This window comes from Diaphorina citri, unplaced genomic scaffold, assembly GCF_000475195.1.
Source record: "Diaphorina citri unplaced genomic scaffold, Diaci psyllid genome assembly version 1.1 scaffold602, whole genome shotgun sequence".
NCBI classification, from domain to species: Eukaryota; Metazoa; Arthropoda; class Insecta; order Hemiptera; family Psyllidae; genus Diaphorina; species Diaphorina citri.
Window position 1 is genome coordinate 147818 of NW_007378036.1, and position 19358 is coordinate 167175.

The window sequence follows — 19358 nt, forward strand, 5'->3', positions numbered from 1 at the left end:
TGAAAGAACATATGAAACTACACCAGGGCATCACATATAAATGTGATTTGTGTTCAAAGGAATTGTCCCACAAAAGTTCTTTGACAGAACATATGAAACTACACCAGGGTAGGTATCAGATGTATATGTGATTTGTGTTCAAAAGAATTTTCCCACAAAAGTTCTTTGACAGAAGATATGAAACTACACCAGGGTATCAGATATAAATGTGATTTTTGTTCAAAGGAATTTTCCTGCAAAAGTTATTTGAAAGAACATATGAAACTACACCAGGGCATCACATATAAATGTGATTTGTGTTCAAAGGAATTGTCCCACAAAAGTTCTTTGACAATTAAATTAAATTTCGAAACATCCATTTTCACCCCCGGAGGCCATCAGGGCCGGAAGTCTAAATTTCATTTTTGGGGCTGAATATCAATATCAACCATTAGTGGGACCTATTTTAAGCACAAATCACCAATTGATATGAATTTCCCATTTTTGGTGCTTCCGCTATTGGTGGGAGAACATGGAAAAATGAAAATTTGATTAGGCCATAACTCCGGCCCTGGTGGTTGGATCGAGTTCAAATTTGTACTAAAGTACTACGCTCTTTAGGACCTTTGATATGATGTATCACAAACTGGTCTGGGGGTTCTCATTTAAGATTTTAAAGTTGGCCCCCCTCGGCCGACCCTTAAAATCCTGAACTTTTACATAGCCTATAAGAAACTAGAGGTAAATATGTGCTAAAAGGAATTTTCCAGCAAAAGTAATTTATTTTGAAAGAACATATGAAACTACACCAGGGTGTCAGATATATATCTAATTTGTGTTCAAATTAATTTTCTTACAAAAGTAATGTCTGCAATGAACGGAGCTTATTTGAATGAGCTGAAAGCCAATTACATTATCCCTTCATTAGAGTAAGTCATCTCAATCGGAGAAAGTTAATCTCATTTTTAGAGCAAGTCTCAGAATTGGTACTTAAGCATAATTATTCTGCTTATTGTCATGCCTATCTGATTAAAGATGTAATGCAAGTGTCTACAAGATAGACATGTCATAACATTATCCTGTGAAGTTCAATTTAATAACTTACTGTTCCAACTATCTATTTACTGCTACATCTGCAATGAACGGAGCTTATTTGAATGAGCTGAAAGCCAATTACATTATCCCTTCATTAGAGTAAGTCATCTCAATATCTCAATCGGAGAAAGTTAATCTCATTTTTAGAGCAAGTCTCAGAATTGGTAAGCATAATTATTCTGCTTATTGTCATGCCTATCTGATTAAAGATGTAATACAAGTGTCTACAAGATAGACATGTCATAACATTATCCTGTGAAGTTCAATTTAATAACTTACTGTTCCAACTATCTATTTACTGCTATACTATACAATAAAACATTACTTCTCTTTCAATAGGATAGAGAGAGAAAAAAAAATAGATATCAATTTTTCAAATCCAAGTGAAGATTATAATTTAACTTGTTTCTCCCTCAGATATTTCAATCAAGCTCCCATAGAAGATCGGGAGTTCATGTGTGAGAGCTGTGCAAATTATGGAGGGCCGAACCCAGGGCCCCCTCGCTGGGGTATGATGCCCAGGGCTCAATATCCAGGCGGTGCTGGAGGGCCGCAAGTTCAGCCGCCCCAGGGGAGTGCCCTCATAGCTCAACTACAACAGCCGCCTACAGGAATGGGGCCCCAGTTCCAACAAAGTGAGTAGAAAGGAAATGTACTTAACTGTAAACTGAGTTTGAAAAAGGAATTTTTACTGTGTTAAACACACTTCAATGCTTGTCACAAATATCGCTCCCCACTTTAAAACACTCTGATACACCTTGATAAATTTCATGACTTCACTTGGACTCGAACCACCAACCTCCAGATCCGAAGTCAAACCACTACATATCCATCTGAGCAATTGCGTTGCACTGGCTTTTCCTGGTTCCTCCGGCTGGGTGAGGTTAATATGAGGAGGTGGCTAGCTTATCACCGTATCGGTATCGGAGGGTAAACCCCCTTAGTCAGTCAAAACCTACGTTATTCAGTGACGCGAAACTCTTAATTTCTCAATTCCATTTAATCAACACATTCCCATGTCTTATACCACCTAAAAAACCATGTAAAAAGTGAAAGAAAATACCTACCCCTAAAAAAGCAAGGAAAAGAGTTTTCTAAAAATAATTGGAAAGCAATTTAGAAAAATAATAGAAAATATCTTCATATCTAAAATACCACCTAAAAAACCATGTAAAAAGTGAAAGAAAATACCTACCCCTAAAAAAGCAAGGAAAAGAGTTTTCTAAAAATAATTGGAAAAAAGATTGATTAAACATAATAAACCCCACCCGTGCCTAGCCACATTGGGTTTATAATACTTCCTATGTAAAAAACAAACAATTGATTAGCAAAATTCAATTTCTTACTTTGTATATTTCACATTTGTCGTTTTGCTTTTCCAATTGTTATTAATCTCATTTTGTTAATACTGTTCAATAAAAGTAATATTATTACCATTACCATTACCATGCATCTATAAAACCCTCTATGCCTCTATAAAACCTCTTGAAAAATAAAAAAAAATAATAATAATTACTTCAAAAGTACATGTAGGTACCTATTTTTTTTATTACCTAATATTTTTTTATGACGAATATTTTTTATCGTCTAGTTAAAATGTTCAACTCATTTCTTTCGCTCAATCAAGATAGGTACTTATTCGAATCTATTCTCGCATTAGGAAGTTGGTAGACCATAATAAAACATGACTTCTCTTTCAATAGGATAAAGAGAGAGAGATATCAATTTTTCAATTCCAAGTGAAGATAATAATTTAACTTGTTTCTCCCTCAGATATTTCAATCAAGCTCCCATAGAAGATCGGGAGTTCATGTGTGAGAGCTGTGCAAATTATGGTCTAGTCTTGTACGAGTCAAGTGACTGTCGACCGAAACCATTTTCCACATCATATGGGCACTGGACAAATCCACAGAAAATATTGAACCTCTTTGAAAAAATGGAGTAAGTGTTTGTATTTCTTTAGGAAAGTTATAAGTAATTTTATGAAGGGGAAAATAAATGTTTCCAGATCTGCAACAAAGAGATGTAAGTCCATTATTCATCATTGTTTGTAAATTATACCCAGTTAATTAGGGCAAAAAGGTAAAAATGAAATTTGGAGTTACTATGGTCCAATAAAACCTGTAAAGAAAGAAAGGCTTACAAAAAGTTATGGAACCCATTTCATTGATCATAGAAAGAACCCAGCTTCTCTAGAATTTCTGACCATGTTGTCTCTTCCCCCTCAGGTTGGTGGGTGGCAAAGGTGAAGGCTATGCCAACATAGCAGAAGGTTTGGCCACAGCACTCGTCTACTTTGAAGACTTGCAATCTCTCCGCGAGTCTTCATGTGTTCCTCACAAGCATTGCATTCTGGTATGCAACTCTCCTCCATACTCTGTTCCTGTTATGCAATGCTCACTGTATGCGGGGCAGACATTAGAACAGCTAGCAACAGTGTTTTGCGAGGTACGTGATGTTCAATTTTTAGCTAAATCCCCTTTAGGGGTATATTTGATTTGAAGAGCTTGTCTGGTTAATATCACTTTGCCCTGTCAAGTTGACCTTCCAAGGAACATAAAAAATAACTTGTTTTATGATTACTCTCTGTGTCTAACTGTATTTCCCTATGCTTTTATTAATAAACAAGTTCCTTTTATTTGTCAAGTGAAAACATAGTATCTATCATTTCACTATCTAATTCTCTGTTTGTTTTTATTCTGTTCAAATTTTCTTCATCCATTACTTACTTGTTCTGTTTCCCTTCTTTCTTCAGTTGGCCCTGCACATTACTTTTCTTCTTTGGTTTTCTGAGGAGGGGAGGAGTAATTAATTTTGAATTTTATTTTTGTTTTTACAGAGAAATATTCACCTGTCCATTCTGTCTCCAAGGAAAATTCCCACCCTCATGAAACTGTTTGAAAAGGCTGGAGGTGATGTACAAATGTCCCAAACCAAAAACTATGCCAAAGATCCTCGACATTTGGTTCTACTCAAGGGCTACAAGTAAGATGATTCGAATATCTACTAATAGCTTTTTTCAAGAGGTTTGATAGGAGGAACTGTACCAACGGAGTCCAAAGGTCTTGGCCATAAAAAAAGGAAGACTTTTGCCAGGGGCGGGAATCGACTTCGCGACCTAACCAATAAGATAGCCCAAACCACTTGGTCTAACTTTAAGTTAGTCTCCATTCTCCATCTTAGCTTACAGTGACTTTGGATTGCTAGGAATGAGATAGCTTACTAATCTAATGCTAATGGGGCAGGCGCGCTACCTTCCAAGCGAACTAGGCTGGCTTGGCCTTTATTTGAGTTTATTTAAAATTGCCCTACTTTCATAGACCTTCTCAATTAAGTTTACCAAAAATCCTTTTTTTTTAAAAGTAAATTCTCTTTTTTCTCTCCTCTAGTTTGAAGGAGCGACCTATGAGTCCCACCCCAGTGGGTTCTACTCTGCCCGCCCCTGCTCCTCTTAATCTACCTGTTGCATCCATGCCTAGTCCAAGTAATGTGGGATCACCCCAGACACAGAACCCTAACTTCAGACCTGCCCCACCTTCCCAACAGAACCCTGTGAGTATATTTTATTCAACAAAGGCAATGAATGGTCTAAATGTCTAAACTAGGGATTCAAAGAAAAAAGTATCCGTCGAGAGAAATCTGCTACCAAAATTTTCAACTAAATTAAGGAGCGTGGTAGCTCTCCGCCCCGCCAAGTTAAGAATTTTTGACTGCTAAATCAAGAGATTTTTTTTTATCATTATTATTGGTCCTGATTTGGTCTTTAGGGGCCCAGTAGGAAGGCCATTTTTCTCAGTGAGTTTGTTCTCAACTCAACTAACATAAAAAAACTTCCTCCTCACAGAACATTCCAACCTCGAACCAGCAACCTGTGGTACCTCAGCAATCAGCAGCCACACAGCAAACTCCATCACAGCAACAGCAATCCGTGTGGCAGCAACAGCAGCAGCAAGCCATGCAACAACAGGTAAGTTATATTATTGTTGTTCTTTAAAATATTATTGTTCAACAAGTTTATGGAAGGAAAAACTCCCTTTTCTTTCATACCAATTCTGTTTCTCTGTCTAACCTTAATTAATCAAAAAATTGGTTTCTTAATCTAAATAGGCAAATTATTCACAATAGTATCTCTTCAAGTTCAAAATCAAAATGTCGTAGAAACCCCAAGTACCTACTTAGTCTACATAAAGGGTGTCCCAACGCAAGATTTGAAATGGTCATAACTTTTTTATGCGTTGTTTTATCTTGTCCAATCTTTGACTGATGGATTGTAAACATATCAAAATTAGTCATCACGGAGTCTATAACTGTTCAACAACGCGTTAGCATTATAAAATCGACGCATTATCACTTTTGCGTGAGCATTTTCCTAGTCGTAATCGTGTCATTTTCCCATAAAGGGTGTCCCAATAAGAACGCAAGATTTGAAAGGGTCATAACTTTTTTATGCCTTGTTTTATCTTGTCCAATCTTTGACTGATGGATTGTAAACATATCAAAATTAGTCATCACGGAGTCTAAAACTGTTCAACAACGCGTTAGCATTATAAAATCGACGCATTATCACTTTTGCGTGAGCATTTTCCTAGTCGTAATCGTGTCATTTTCCGTTTTTCTGACGAGAAATGGCCTCCATGATCATGTAATTTTACCCCCCTAGACTACTTTCTGTGAGGGTATCTAAAGTCACAGGTTTACACAAACAAACCCACAAGCATTGAAAGGTGAAATTGAAAATTGCATTAACGAGATACAGCCTGATTTCCTCGAATTTGTCATCGAAAATTTTGTCCAAAGAGAACAAATGTACCATCAAAGTCGAGGAGGTTATTTGTCTGATTATTGTTCCATACAAAATTTCAGAATGTTTACTTCTCAAATACGATGTTTCAACAGGAAGCTTTAGTAGCTCATTTCGTGTCAAAACCATTTCTTTTCTGTTTCATATCTCAATTGTTTTCTTATTCTACAGGCGTTTATCATGGCGCGAGGACCGAACAGCTTATCACCGTATCGGAGGGTAAACCCCCTTAGTCAGTCAAAACCTACGTGATTCAGTGACGCGAAACTCTTAATTTCTCAATTCCATTTAATTAACACATTCCCATGTCTTATCCACAGTAAATCAACAAAACGCCAACCTGATGCAAATGCAGCAGCAACAACAACAAGCTCAACAGAACCAACAACAGCAACAAGTCCATCAACAGCAACAACTCCATCAACAACAGCAGCAAGCCGTGAACCAACAGCAGCTCCGTATGCAGCAGGCAGCACAACAGCAACAAGCACAGCAAGCGGCTCAACAGCAACAACAACAACAAAACCAGCAACAGCAGACACAGCAGAATCAACAGCAACAACAGCAACAAGTTGGACAGCCTGGTGGACCCCAAGGACAGCAACCATTACAGGTAAGATTTTTTAGAATGAATGTTTTTTTTTCTAAATAAGTCAATACTTTAATACTATTTTGAAAGGTTGGAGAATTAACGAGTTTTAGCTCCACGATTATTCTTCAGTTTGTCTGTCTGCTTGTTTATAACTCGGAACGCTTTGTACGATTTCGTTAACATTTTGGTAAAAATGTTCAACACAAAGGAAATGTTCACATTAGATTTTGGGCCCGATCTGACCTTTGTGGACTTCGTGGGGATTTTTTTTTTTACTTTCTATTATTATTATTATTATTATTATTATTACAAGCTCAGCAGAACCAACAACAGCAACAAGTCCATCAACAGCAACAACTCCACCAACAACAGCAGCAAGCCGTGAACCAACAGCAGCTCCGTATGCAGCAGGCAGCACAACAGCAACAAGCACAGCAAGCGGCTCAACAGCAACAACAACAACAAAACCAGCAACAGCAGACACAGCAGAATCAACAGCAACAACAGCAACAAGTTGGACAGCCTGGTGGACCCCAAGGACAGCAACCATTACAGGTAAGATTTTTTAGAATGAATGTTTTTTTTTCTAAATAAGTCAATACTTTAATACTATTTTGAAAGGTTGGAGAATTAACGAGTTTTAGCTCCACGATTATTCTTCAGTTTGTCTGTCTGCTTGTTTATAACTCGGAACGCTTTGTACGATTTCGTTAACATTTTGGTAAAAATGTTCAACACAAAGGAAATGTTCACATTAGATTTTGGGCCCGATCTGACCTTTGTGGACTTCGTGGGGATTTTTTTTTTTACTTTCTATTATTATTATTATTATTATTATTATTATTTTATTATTTGTGAAAAAATCTATGTTTAGCCATACCTAATTCTGTCTGATTTTCTTGAAATCAGGCAAACATGTTTAATACGTAAAGAACTTTTGCTCACTAGATTTTTAGTCTGATCCGGCCTTCCGAGTGTGTCGTCCTTTAGCTATTTACTTTCACATTTCAGCAGGGAGCTCGGGAACGTCACACTATATGGCAGGGAATGGTCGAATGGATCGAGAAAGGCAAAAATCCAAACGATCCACAGAAGTTAACCCGTACCGTACCATGCCAAGTATCCGCTAACTCTCGGGATGGACAACCAGAACTGTGGTAATAGCTGACCTTTTGTTTTACACCATCGGGTTCCATTCCCGTCCTGGCCGAACGTTATCTTCAAACGGATGAGGTTTCGGTCTGGGAACAGCTGAATTTCTAATATATCCTGTCTTCCTACTCTTTTCCGTTGTAGGATGTTATGTTAGAATAGAATAGAATAGAATATAATATACCTTGTTTATACTACCAGCATAGGACTGAAAAGTCCCTTTACTCTCGTAGTCTAAACAAGGTCTTATATATTTGATTGGTAATAACATTACAATAACAATAACATACAACATACAATAACAACATGTTAGGCAAAAAAGAAGAAGAAGAAGAAAAACTAAAAAAAAAGCTTCAATTTTCTTAACCAGCCTAGTCAGCTTGGAGTGAAGCGTGTCTACATTGTAGGCCCTAGGCCGCGGGTTCGAATGCCGTCGCGGGCGAAATTTATCCGGTAACATAAAAAATTAGTGTTTGTTTCACCGCCGTTTTTATATCACAGCAATCAATTACTTATTTGGTGCTACTTATTTGGATAGCATATAACTGATTCAATGAAAAAAGAATTGTACTTATTTGGTTCCGTCTTTGGCATTTCAGGAAAGCCGAGGCCTGGCCTGAGAAGTTAATAATGCAGCTGATGCCCAAACAGTTGATAGGGACCATTGGAGGAGCTTATCTGAAGAATTCCAAGTCAGTTCTATTCCATCCTCAACAGTGCGAGGCTCTGGAAGCCCTAACCAAAGTTATGAGCAATGGATTTGTAAGTACCTACTACTTCCATCCGTAAATTTTGTAAATAATAATAATAAAAAGTGTTTCACCACCGTTTTTATTTCATAGAAAGGAAACACTCAACTTCATGAGGACAATTGAGGAGCTACTTTGATCAAGTAGCAACCAGTGGCGGCATTACCAGTGTTTTTTTTTATGGAGATCGATTGCAAAAGAGACACTACACTTACCCCGTGTAAAAAGATTTTTGAAAAAATGGAGGTCGATTGCAAAAGAGACACTAAACTTTGTAATGCTGTGATTTTCACAAAAACTGTGAAAATGTGTACTCTGCTTTACCACTAAGATTTCTTCCAGCACAACTCTGCCACTTAAAAGAAATCAACAAAAAAAATCTGCTTGACCAAATATTAGTCCAGTAAATATCGTCTCTTTCTGATCGTCCTAAGAATAGTCCAGTAACATAGGTTTCATTTTTGTTCTTAGAGAGAGTGAGAAAGATAGAGAGAGGGGGAGAGAGAGAGAAAGAAAGAAAGAAAGAGAGAGAGAGAGAGATCTTGGTCTACAAAGTGAGTTTAAACTCAGTTTGAGTTTAACTCTCGGATTAAGGAATCTAATTAGCTAAAATTTTTGTTCACAGGCGGGTTGTGTCCATTTCACCAACAGTCAAGTCACTCAGGCGTGTGATATTAAAGTTCTCATTCTCCTCTACACGGCAGAGAAGAACGCCTATCTTGGTTTTATACCGAATGATCAGACGGCGTTTGTGGATCGACTTCGAAAGGTAATTATTGAATTTTATTCTTACTATTGTGGATTGGGCCAGGAAGAAGAAGAAGAAGAATAATATAATATTGTAGATTGTGGCGCGAAGTTTTTATCCGATATCTCATAAATACAACGATCCGAAAACCGAAAACAACGTCCAATTGGTACAGAATATCAGGAAACTGCAACTGCTGAGGTCTCGTTCTAAAATCAAAGGGATAAGGAAGACAGGATAGGAAAAAGCTAGTCGTTCCTAGAACGAACCATATCTGTTTAGGATAAAGTTTTATTCTTACTATTGTGGATTGGGCAAGGAAGAAGAAGAATATAATTGTAGATTGTGGCGCGAAGTTTTTATCCGATTTATCCGATATCTGATAAATACAACGATCCGAAAACCGAAAACAACGTCCAATTGGTACAGACTATCAGGAAACTGCACCTGCTGAGGTCTCGTTCTAAAATAAAAGGGATAAGGAAGACAGGATAGGAAAAAGCTAGTCGTTCCTAGAACGAACCATATCTGTTTAGGATAAAGTTCGCCCAGTGTGGGTTTCGAACCCTCGACCTAGCGCCTAGAAGGAAGACGCGTTTAGTTTCTACTTTTTTTTAAAAATAATTATTTGTAATTTTGACCAATGGAGGAGTTGCTTTTGGGAAAATATTATTAATAAAAGGTCGATTCCTACGTAAAAAGTTGTGAAAAATCCAAATCTGAGGTCAAAACTCGGAAAAAGTAACTTTTTTTTTACCGTTGGCATTTATTGCGTCATTGGTTTCAAAATTTCATTTCTCTAATGCATTGGTTACATCCACTATCTTGTTGATCTTACACAGATACCCAGGATCTTTACCTTGCCTAGCGCTAGTAGTGAGGGCACTCGCCTGTTAGGTGACAGTCTTATAGTCACTCCCCTCATGGGAATTTCGGTTAGGTGGAAGAGCTTACTGAGAATCCGGCCATGAAAGCCTTAGAGAGAGAGAGAGAGAGTGAGAAAGATAGAGGGAGGGAGGGAGAGAGAGAGAGAGAGGGAGAGAGAGAAAGAGAGAAAGAAAGAAAGAGAGAGAGTGAGAGAAAGAAAGAGAAAGAGAGAGAGAGTGAGAGAGAAAGAAAGAAAGAGAGAGAGAGGGAGAGAGTGAGGGAGAGAGGGAAAGAGAAAGAGAGGGGGAGAGAGAAAGTTCGGGTGGTAATTTTTTTCTTCTTTTTTCAATAGAGTTTTGATAGAGGGAACTGTAACTACAGGATGTCTTATCGTACCGAAATCGAAGAGAGCAGGAGACCAGGATAGGAAAGAGCCAGCCGTTCCGAAAATAAATCTTATCTGTGTAAGATAAAGTTCGCCCCGGGCGGGATTCGAACCCGTGACCTAGCGCTTGTAAGGCAGACACGCTAACCTCCAAGCTAACTAGGCTGGCATAAAAAAAAAACATTCTGAAGCTTAGGTGTAGGGGCAAACAGCTCTAAAAGTTAGGGAAAACTTATACGAATACTTATCTACCCTCCAATCTAACCAAGCTAGCTATTAATATCTAAATCTTTGTAATTCCAGGTCTGATGCAGGCGATGGCTGGGTCACAGAATAATCCACCAGGGGGTCCCGGCCCAGGCCCGGCTGGTATAGGGGGTCCCGGCCCTATATCCGGCCCTTCTATAGGCCCAGGGGGCCAAGTACCCCTGCCCTCTGGGGTTCCCGTGCCTGGGGGTATGATGCAACCAGGGCCCCGGGGTGGGCCAGGGGGACCCCGACCCCCCTATAACGATCATATAGAGCAAGCCCGCCAACAGAACCTGGCTAAGATACAACAGCTGAGAAAAACACTGGAGGCAGCACTGTTCCCGTCCCTGGGGGTATGATGCAACCAGGGCCCCGGGGTGGGCCAGGGGGACCTCGACCCCCTTATAACGATCATATAGAGCAAGCCCGCCAACAGAACCTGGCTAAGATACAACAGCTGAGAAAAACACTGGAGGCAGCACAACAGCAGGAACTAAACTACAAGACCCAAATGGAAATACAGAGCAACATGCAGATGCAACAGCAGCTTCATCAGAACCTAGAGCAGGCACAACAGCAGGAGAACCAGTTCAAGGTATGTATTTATAATAGCTAGAACAACAGCAGGAACTAAACTACAAGACCCAAATGGAAATACAGAGCAACATGCAGATGCAACAGCAGCTTCATCAGAACCTAGAGCAGCCGGGATGGACAACCAGAACTGTGGTAATAGCTGACCTTTTGTTTTACACCATCGGGTTCCATTCCCGTCCTGGCCGAACGTTATCTTCAAACGGATGAGGTTTCGGTCTGGGAACAGCTGAATTTCTAATATATCCTGTCTTCCTACTCTTTTCCGTTGTAGGATGTTATGTTAGAATAGAATAGAATAGAATATAATATACCTTGTTTATACTACCAGCATAGGACTGAAAAGTCCCTTTACTCTCGTAGTCTAAACAAGGTCTTATATATTTGATTGGTAATAACATTACAATAACAATAACATACAACATACAATAACAACATGTTAGGCAAAAAAGAAGAAGAAGAAGAAAAACTAAAAAAAAAGCTTCAATTTTCTTAACCAGCCTAGTCAGCTTGGAGTGAAGCGTGTCTACATTGTAGGCCCTAGGCCGCGGGTTCGAATGCCGTCGCGGGCGAAATTTATCCGACTCAAACAAAGGTTTTTTTCTATCTCTCAAAGTTAATATCTTGGTCTGACGATGATACCCTGTGCTGTGGTCGGGGTTCACAATCTGAGTTAGACTCGGTTGTTTTAATTTCGGTGTAAGCAATCTGATTGGCTGAATTTTTTTGAAATTCAACCAATCCGAGAGCTAAACTTATACCTACCGAGTTTAAATTCAGTTTGCCACCCTTGCCTGAGTGGTATCGAAAACTCACCAATTTAACACCTTTCTAATCGAAATAGTCGATTTTATTTGTAACGAAATACGAAGAAAGATTCTCGTATCTTGGATACATATTTTAATTCGACATTTGATATTCACAGGTTCAGATGGAGATCGAGCAGCAGAAACATCTCAGGGCGCAGCTGCAGCAAATGCAACAGCGGCCCAACATGGCGGCACAACGTATGATGCGGCCCGGTATGCCGAATAACCCGGGGCTGCGGAATTTACTCCAGCATCAACAGCCGCAGTACCGGCAACAGATGATGGGCATGGGGCAGCCCCAACCTCAGGGCCAGTTTGACGATGTGCCCTCGTTTGAGTTCCTGGGATAACTGAGACCCCCGGGGGGGCCCCACCAGTGCGGCGGCCCTGGCAAGAGGTAAGACCAAGGGTTGATTGAGACCAGTAAGGTAATGGATGATAGCCTGTATCGCTGCAATGGTTTCGTTTGACGCAAAATATTGGTCCGCCTTGTAATTGGTTCTCAACCGAGCAAGAACTACTTTAGAACACTCCTAAAGCAAGTATTTTCTCCAATATAGAAAAATTGTATTGATTTTTCCTTGTTGCTAGCAATTTTTCATTGACTTGCCTTTTGAAGAATTACCCTCTACGTCAGTGGTTCTCAAACTTTTTTGCATGGCGCCCCCTTTGGGCATATTCTCATTTTTTTTACGCCCCCCCTACCTTACCCAACCCCTCGGTATATTATTTATACCTATGGGTTTTAGGGAATAACAAAACGAGAATTTGAAACTTTGAGATTTTTTTTATATTCAAGTAAGTAGGTTACCTATTTATAGGTTTTAACAATTTTATAGTTGAAAATATAAGACGTTCTTTGTTTCTGAGTTTTGACATCAACATCTTCGTTCTTCCAAGCTTAGAAGACAGAACTCCCAATGTATTTCGGACATCCCCCCCCCTGATTTGTCTCCACGCCCCCCAGTTTGAGAACCTCTGCTCTACGTACTCAAAAACCCACTCTGAGGCTCGTGTGTAGCGGCAAACAGCCCTAAAAGTTGGTTTAACCTTATACGAATCTAGGTGATTCTATTTTCAAAGGGGGGAAATGCTGTTGATATTGAAAAAGCTCCGAGGTCAATCCATACCGATTTTTTTTTTTTTTTTTTTTTTTTTTTTTTTAAAAACCCTTGGCGTTTTTTTGTTTTTTGGTTTCAAAAATTTTTTTCTCTGCAGGAACTAAACTACAAGACACAGATGGAAATACAGAGCAACATGCAGATGCAACAGCAGCTTCATCAGAACCTAGAGCAGGCACAACAGCAGGAGAACCAGTTCAAGGTAGCGCTATAGTATCTAGAAGTTCAGTGTACTTGTAAAACTCACTCAAACAAAGGTTTTTTCTATCTCTCAAACTTAATATCTTGGTCTGACGATGATACCCTGTGGTCAGGGTTCACAATCTGAGTTAGACTCGGTTGATTTAATTTCGGTGTAAGCAATCTGATTGGCTGAAATTTTTTGAAATTCAACTATTCAACCAATCCGAGAGCTAAACTTATACCTACCGAGTTTAAATTCAGTTTTTTTTTTTTTTTTTTTTTTTTTTAAGATGTTTAGATAAGGATACCAAAGTAACCATTTACAAAATGGACATGGAAATTTCAAAGCGTAGGTATTTTCTTTTTTCATTGAAAATATTTATGTGTTTTACCCTAATTTACCTCTCTATGAATCGTACAAATAATATCGTGAGTAATGTAATCTAGAATACCATTATTTTTACTAGAACAACAGCAGGAACTAAACTACAAGACATAGATGGAAATACAGAGCAACATGCAGATGCAACAGCAGCTTCATCAGAACCTAGAGCAGGCACAACAGCAGGAGAACCAGTTCAAGGTAGCGCTATCGGCTATAGTATCTAGAAGTTCAGTGTACTTGTAAAACTCACTCAAACAAAGGTTTTTTCTATCTCTCAAACTTAATATCTTGGTCTGACGATGATACCCTGTGCTGTGGTCGGGGTTCACAATCTGAGTTATACTCGGTTGTTTTAATTTCGGTGTAAGCAATCTGATTGGCTGAAATTTTTTGAAATTCAACCAATCCGAGAGCTAAACTTATACCTACCGAGTTTAAATTCAGTTTGCCACCCTTGCCTGAGTGGTATCGAAAACTCACCAATTTAACACCTTTCTAATCGAAATAGTCGATTTTATTTGTAACGAAATACGAAGAAAGATTCTCGTATCTTGGATACATATTTTAATTCGACATTTGATATTCACAGGTTCAGATGGAGATCGAGCAGCAGAAACATCTCAGGGCGCAGCTGCAGCAAATGCAACAGCGGCCCAACATGGCGGCACAACGTATGATGCGGCCCGGTATGCCGAATAACCCGGGGCTGCGGAATTTACTCCAGCATCAACAGCCGCAGTACCGGCAACAGATGATGGGCATGGGGCAGCCCCAACCTCAGGGCCAGTTTGACGATGTGCCCTCGTTTGAGTTCCTGGGATAACTGAGACCCCCGGGGGGGCCCCACCAGTGCGGCGGCCCTGGCAAGAGGTAAGACCAAGGGTTGATTGAGACCAGTAAGGTAATGGATGATAGCCTGTATCGCTGCAATGGTTTCGTTTGACGCAAAATATTGGTCCGCCTTGTAATTGGTTCTCAACCGAGCAAGAACTACTTTAGAACACTCCTAAAGCAAGTATTTTCTCCAATATAGAAAAAATTGTATTGATTTTTCCTTGTTGCTAGCAATTTTTCATTGACTTGCCTTCTGAAGAATTACCCTCTACGTCAGTGGTTCTCAAACTTTTTTGCATGGCGCCCCCTTTGGGCATATTCTCATTTTTTTTACGCCCCCCGATTGGTTCTCAACCGAGCAAGAACTACTTTAGAACACTCCTAAAGCAAGTATTTTCTCCAATATAGAAAAATTGTATTGATTTTTCCTTGTTGCTAGCAATTTTTCATTGACTTGCCTTTTGAAGAATTACCCTCTACGTCAGTGGTTCTCAAACTTTTTTGCATGGCGCCCCCTTTGGGCATATTCTCATTTTTTTACGCCCCCCCTACCTTACCCAACCCGGTATATTATTTATACCTATGGGTTTTAGGGAATAACAAAACGAGAATTTGAAACTTTGAGATTTTTTTATATTCAAGTAAGTAGGTTACCTATTTATAGGTTTTATAAAAAAGTATGAAATATCTACTGAGGTTTACCTACCGCGACTTCAAAAATCTGCAATGATCTACCACTAAACACGGGGAGTTCAATTGACTTCAGTCGAAATGGCCCATTCCGTAGTGTGTCCCTCATCAGATGGGCGAGGAGAGACACAAATAACACATCACTTACCATTTAGGTGTTAGGTCGACATGAGAACACCAGAAAGTAACCCGTTAAAATATTTGCTATCTAAATATGTTCTACGAGTACAATTTTTTGTCGACGTATCGAACCCGGGATCTTCTGCACTTTGATAAAACGCGTTACCACTGGAATTACTCGGCCAGCCGTACTCCTATATTTGATCAACAAGTGCTGACTAGCACTATCAGTGCCCTACAACACCGAAGTATGGAAAAGTATTTACAATTCCATATTTCGATCTAATTCGTCCGAATTCAAAATTCTGCTTTTCCATTGGCTATTACGAGTTCGTTAATGTTCGTTCTCGGAACGGTTGGCTTTCTCCTATACTGTCTTCCTTCTCTCTTCGATTTCGGGACGATAAGACCTTAGCAGTTACAGTTCCCTCTGTCAAACCTCTTAAAAAAAAAAAATAATAATAATAATAATAAAAAAAAATACTCACCAACTGAAGTATAGTGAGGTACTTCTTCCACCACAAGTACTTGGCTATATGCGGCCCCAGCGCTGCTAAGGCATAGTAAGAATACATGAGCACATGAATGAAACTGTTCACCATGGCTGGTAGAAACGTAGAACCAGATGGGACCCACTTAATGCCAATCCACCAAAGGAAGAACATGGTGCTGTGATGGTAGACGTGGAGAAACGTCAACTGCGCATCCTTCTTGCGCAGAATGAAGAAGAAGGTGTCGCAGAACTCGAGGAGTTGAGAAAGAGAGAGAGAGAGAGAGAGAGAGAGAGAGAGAGAGAGAGAGAGAGAGAGAGAGAGAGAGAGAGAGAGTAACAGCTAACAGCAGCATCGGATACCCAAAGGAGAATTCAAGAATAGCTGAAAAGTGTGGATATAGGAGAGAGAGAGAGAGAGAGAGAGAGCGCGAAAGAGAGAGAGAGAAAGCGAAAGAAAGAGAGAGAGAGAGAGAGGGAGGGACAGAAAGAGATAGAGAGAGGGGCAGAAAGAGAGAGAGGGAGAGACAGAAAGAGATAGAGAGAGAGGGAGAGAGAGAGAAAGAGAGAGTGAGAAAGAGAGAGGGAGAGAGAGAGAAAGAGAGAGATCTTGGTCCACAAAGTGAGTTTAAACTCAGTTTATGTTTAACTCTCGGATTAAGGAATCTAATTAGCTAAATTGTATGGAATTTTTTGAAATCAGCCAATCATATTGCTTAATAAAATTAATCTTATTAATCCTATTAATCCGAGGGTTAAACTTTAAACGGAGTTAAAACTTGCTTTGTGGCCCCGGGGGTTACAAAAATCGTAAGAAAAGGCCCCCGACCCAATTTAATGTATAGTAAATGAAACTACACGGACGTGCCAAAAAGTCGAAGCAAATTGACATTTCCAAGGTCCATAATAAATGCATTTTCTTTGTGTTATTATGTCACAACTTTGGTGCTCACTGCAGCATTGTAGGATTTTTCCCAATATCTCAATAATACTAAAATCCAATGTTTACCTACCATGCTGGCACCGGTCGCTATGCGCATTTATATGTCATAGCTACTCATTTTCCTCACGAGGCTGAGTGGGCCCCGCAACAGCCAGTCACGGAATCAATCATTTGCATGATACAAATTTCTTGACCCCGCCGGGAATCGAACCCGGGTCTCCCGCGTGCAAGGCGAGCGCAGTGACCACTACGCCATGGAAGCTGACTAGAGATCTCTTTTGACTTCACTGTATGGATTTGACTCATTTGACGTCACTTTATAAATTCTAAGGTCTTAAGTGACGGCAAAACGGGAGTTGTCTGGTTGGGGGACGTAAAACAGAGAGTGGACCAGCTTGGTCTGCCTGGGGGACTATAAACAGCGAGTATACCAGCCTGAATTTCCCTTGCTAAAGCAATAGCAAAGGTTGAGTGCGAAGGGCATCCACTCGTAAAATTTGTAGCCAAAACCAAATGTTAGCCCGAAGCAATCACCCTAGTTAGGGCTGATTGAGAGGCTGACGAAAAGCGCCGACCCCGTCCGTACACGGGAAAAGGCGAAGAAGAAAAAGAATGTTTTCGCGATCCCACTCAGGTCATTGACCTACCTAGGTACGAGACCTCGTAAAAACCCCCAACCCCGGGGGAAATTGAGGCCAACTATTAAGTTGCCATCTCCCGAACAGTCCTTCTCCTGGCGGTTTGACGCACGACCCAACTTCCTCTGGCTGAGCATATTACATAATTACCTTCTAATAGATGGGTAGGAACCTTAAAAAACATTAAACATAGTAATTTATACTCAAATTACATAATGCTAAGGAGGTGGCATTGTTTGTTCTGCTTGTTTTCCCCAAGGAAGTTCGATTTGGGAGCTTTGAGTAAAACTGAGGTGGTCTTTTTGTTATGAAGGATCTGAGGGTTGCAAGTTGCATTTTTTTTCCTCTTTTTTTTACCTCATTGGTTGAGAGGCGATTTTCACCCGATGCGATTGGGGGGTCGAGTGGATTGGAATACATCACATGCCTTCAGGCACACTCCATTTGTCAAGGGTCTAGGTTTTCCTTGCCCTTGGGATCAATTTAATTTGAAGATGCCTCAAAATTTTGGAATTTTTTCCATGTAGGTAAAAAACACCTGGTTTGCTAGTTCAATGGTCAAAAGCTCGTCAAGTAATTAGGAGATCAGGGATTCGAATCTCAGTTAAGGCATGATTTCCTCAACTAGTGGTCCAGTGAATTGTAGAACTTATAAAACTTATTGACCTAATGCCATACGAATTGCGAACTAAATTCAGAATTTCTGGTACATGTGAAAATGTACCTGAGGAAGCCTTGTGCAATTTGAGCAAACGAAGCTCTGCGATTAGTATGCGTAATGCATAAATGCGTTTCGGTTAGGAGAACAATACTATGATAATGGCCTTATAGATACCATATTATACCTTATCTTAAACCATAAGAGGCGAACTGCCAGCCTAGTTAGCTTAGTTGGTAGTGCGTCTGCCTTGTAAGCGCTAGGCCGCGGGTTCAATTCCCGCCCGGGGCGGATTTTATCCTGATGGGATAATGTTCATTCTCGGAATAGTGAATTTATTTCGCAGCTTTTGATTGGCTTACTGAGATTTCTTGTCATTTTCATTGGTCACTTCCGGGCAGTTGTTATTGTTTTGAATTTCATCTTTTGACTTTTTGGCTTCTTTTTCCTGAAAAAATGCAAAATAATATTTAATTCAATTGATTATACCGAATAGAGAGAAACAGTCAATAAAATTTATTGACGGTCTGCCCAAAGTTTGGGTTGCCAAATCGACACAGCATACTTTTGTTAGAGTTAAAATTGAAATTTTGTTAGATTTTCCCATTGTAATTTGGGGGATCGATTTGATATCGGGACTAAAGATTTTAACAAATTCTTTGTTTCGCCATAACCCACGAAGGGTTTGTCCGATATTGATAAAATTTGGATAACATATTAACACACATAGCGCCTTTTGCTCATTTGATTTTGGGATTGATGGAAGTTATGAGGACCTAGACTAAAAGTCTAGAGGATCTTTGCAGGAGATTTGTCGTAATTTTCTGTCGGAAACGATTTCGATGGCGCGCCTCCTTGTATTTCCTATGGTTTAGTACAGACCACGCCAAAAGAGGAGAAACGAGCTTCAGAAGAGGGGAAAATTTCGAAAGGAAAATACGACTAAAGGCCCGTTCCCACTTGTTTAGAAAAAAATCGTGTCGTGTGTAGTGGGAACACTAATTTAAATTACATTTTACCTTGTGAATGTACGCTTTGGCATAGAAATTGCCGAAGAGAACAATGAACGTGATCATGTAGAAGACAAGAAGATATTGCATCCAGAGGGGAAAATCACAGCCAGACTTGATTCCGTTCACACCCAAAATCAGAGCGGTAGTGAATTGAATCTGGAAGGAAATAAAATAAATTGAGTATGAAATATGCCAGCCTAGTTAGCTTAGTTGGTAGTGCGTCTGCCTTGTAAGCGCTAGGCCGCGGGTTCGATTCCCGCCCG

General features: G+C 39.8%; 3 protein-coding genes across 3 annotated transcripts; 1 reads left to right on the plus strand and 2 right to left on the minus strand.

Annotated features, from left to right (window-relative positions):
• Positions 1–1115: 1115 nt before the first annotated feature.
• On the plus strand, positions 1116–14849 carry LOC103510467 (mediator of RNA polymerase II transcription subunit 25). Its single transcript, XM_026824500.1, has 16 exons — positions 1116–1173; positions 2848–3015; positions 3303–3522; positions 3914–4059; positions 4464–4626; positions 4919–5041; positions 6047–6107; positions 6196–6488; positions 7479–7621; positions 8219–8381; positions 8994–9174; positions 10672–10824; positions 10971–11212; positions 12137–12367; positions 13239–13343; positions 14299–14849. Exons 1-16 carry the CDS (start codon positions 1118–1120, stop codon positions 14530–14532), a joined length of 2682 nt encoding a protein of 893 aa, XP_026680301.1. The 5' UTR covers positions 1116–1117; the 3' UTR covers positions 14533–14849.
• On the minus strand, positions 14705–16111 carry LOC103510468 (elongation of very long chain fatty acids protein 4-like; the record flags this gene model as incomplete). Its single annotated transcript, XM_008475132.1, has 2 exons — positions 14705–14731; positions 15842–16111. Coding segments are annotated over 2 exons (297 nt in total), but the record flags the coding sequence as incomplete, so codon positions are not given.
• Positions 16112–18415: 2304 nt separating this feature from the next.
• LOC103510469 (elongation of very long chain fatty acids protein 5-like) lies at positions 18416–19251 on the minus strand (the record flags this gene model as incomplete). Its single annotated transcript, XM_008475133.1, has 2 exons — positions 18416–18530; positions 19102–19251. Coding segments are annotated over 2 exons (240 nt in total), but the record flags the coding sequence as incomplete, so codon positions are not given.
• Positions 19252–19358: the final 107 nt, after the last annotated feature.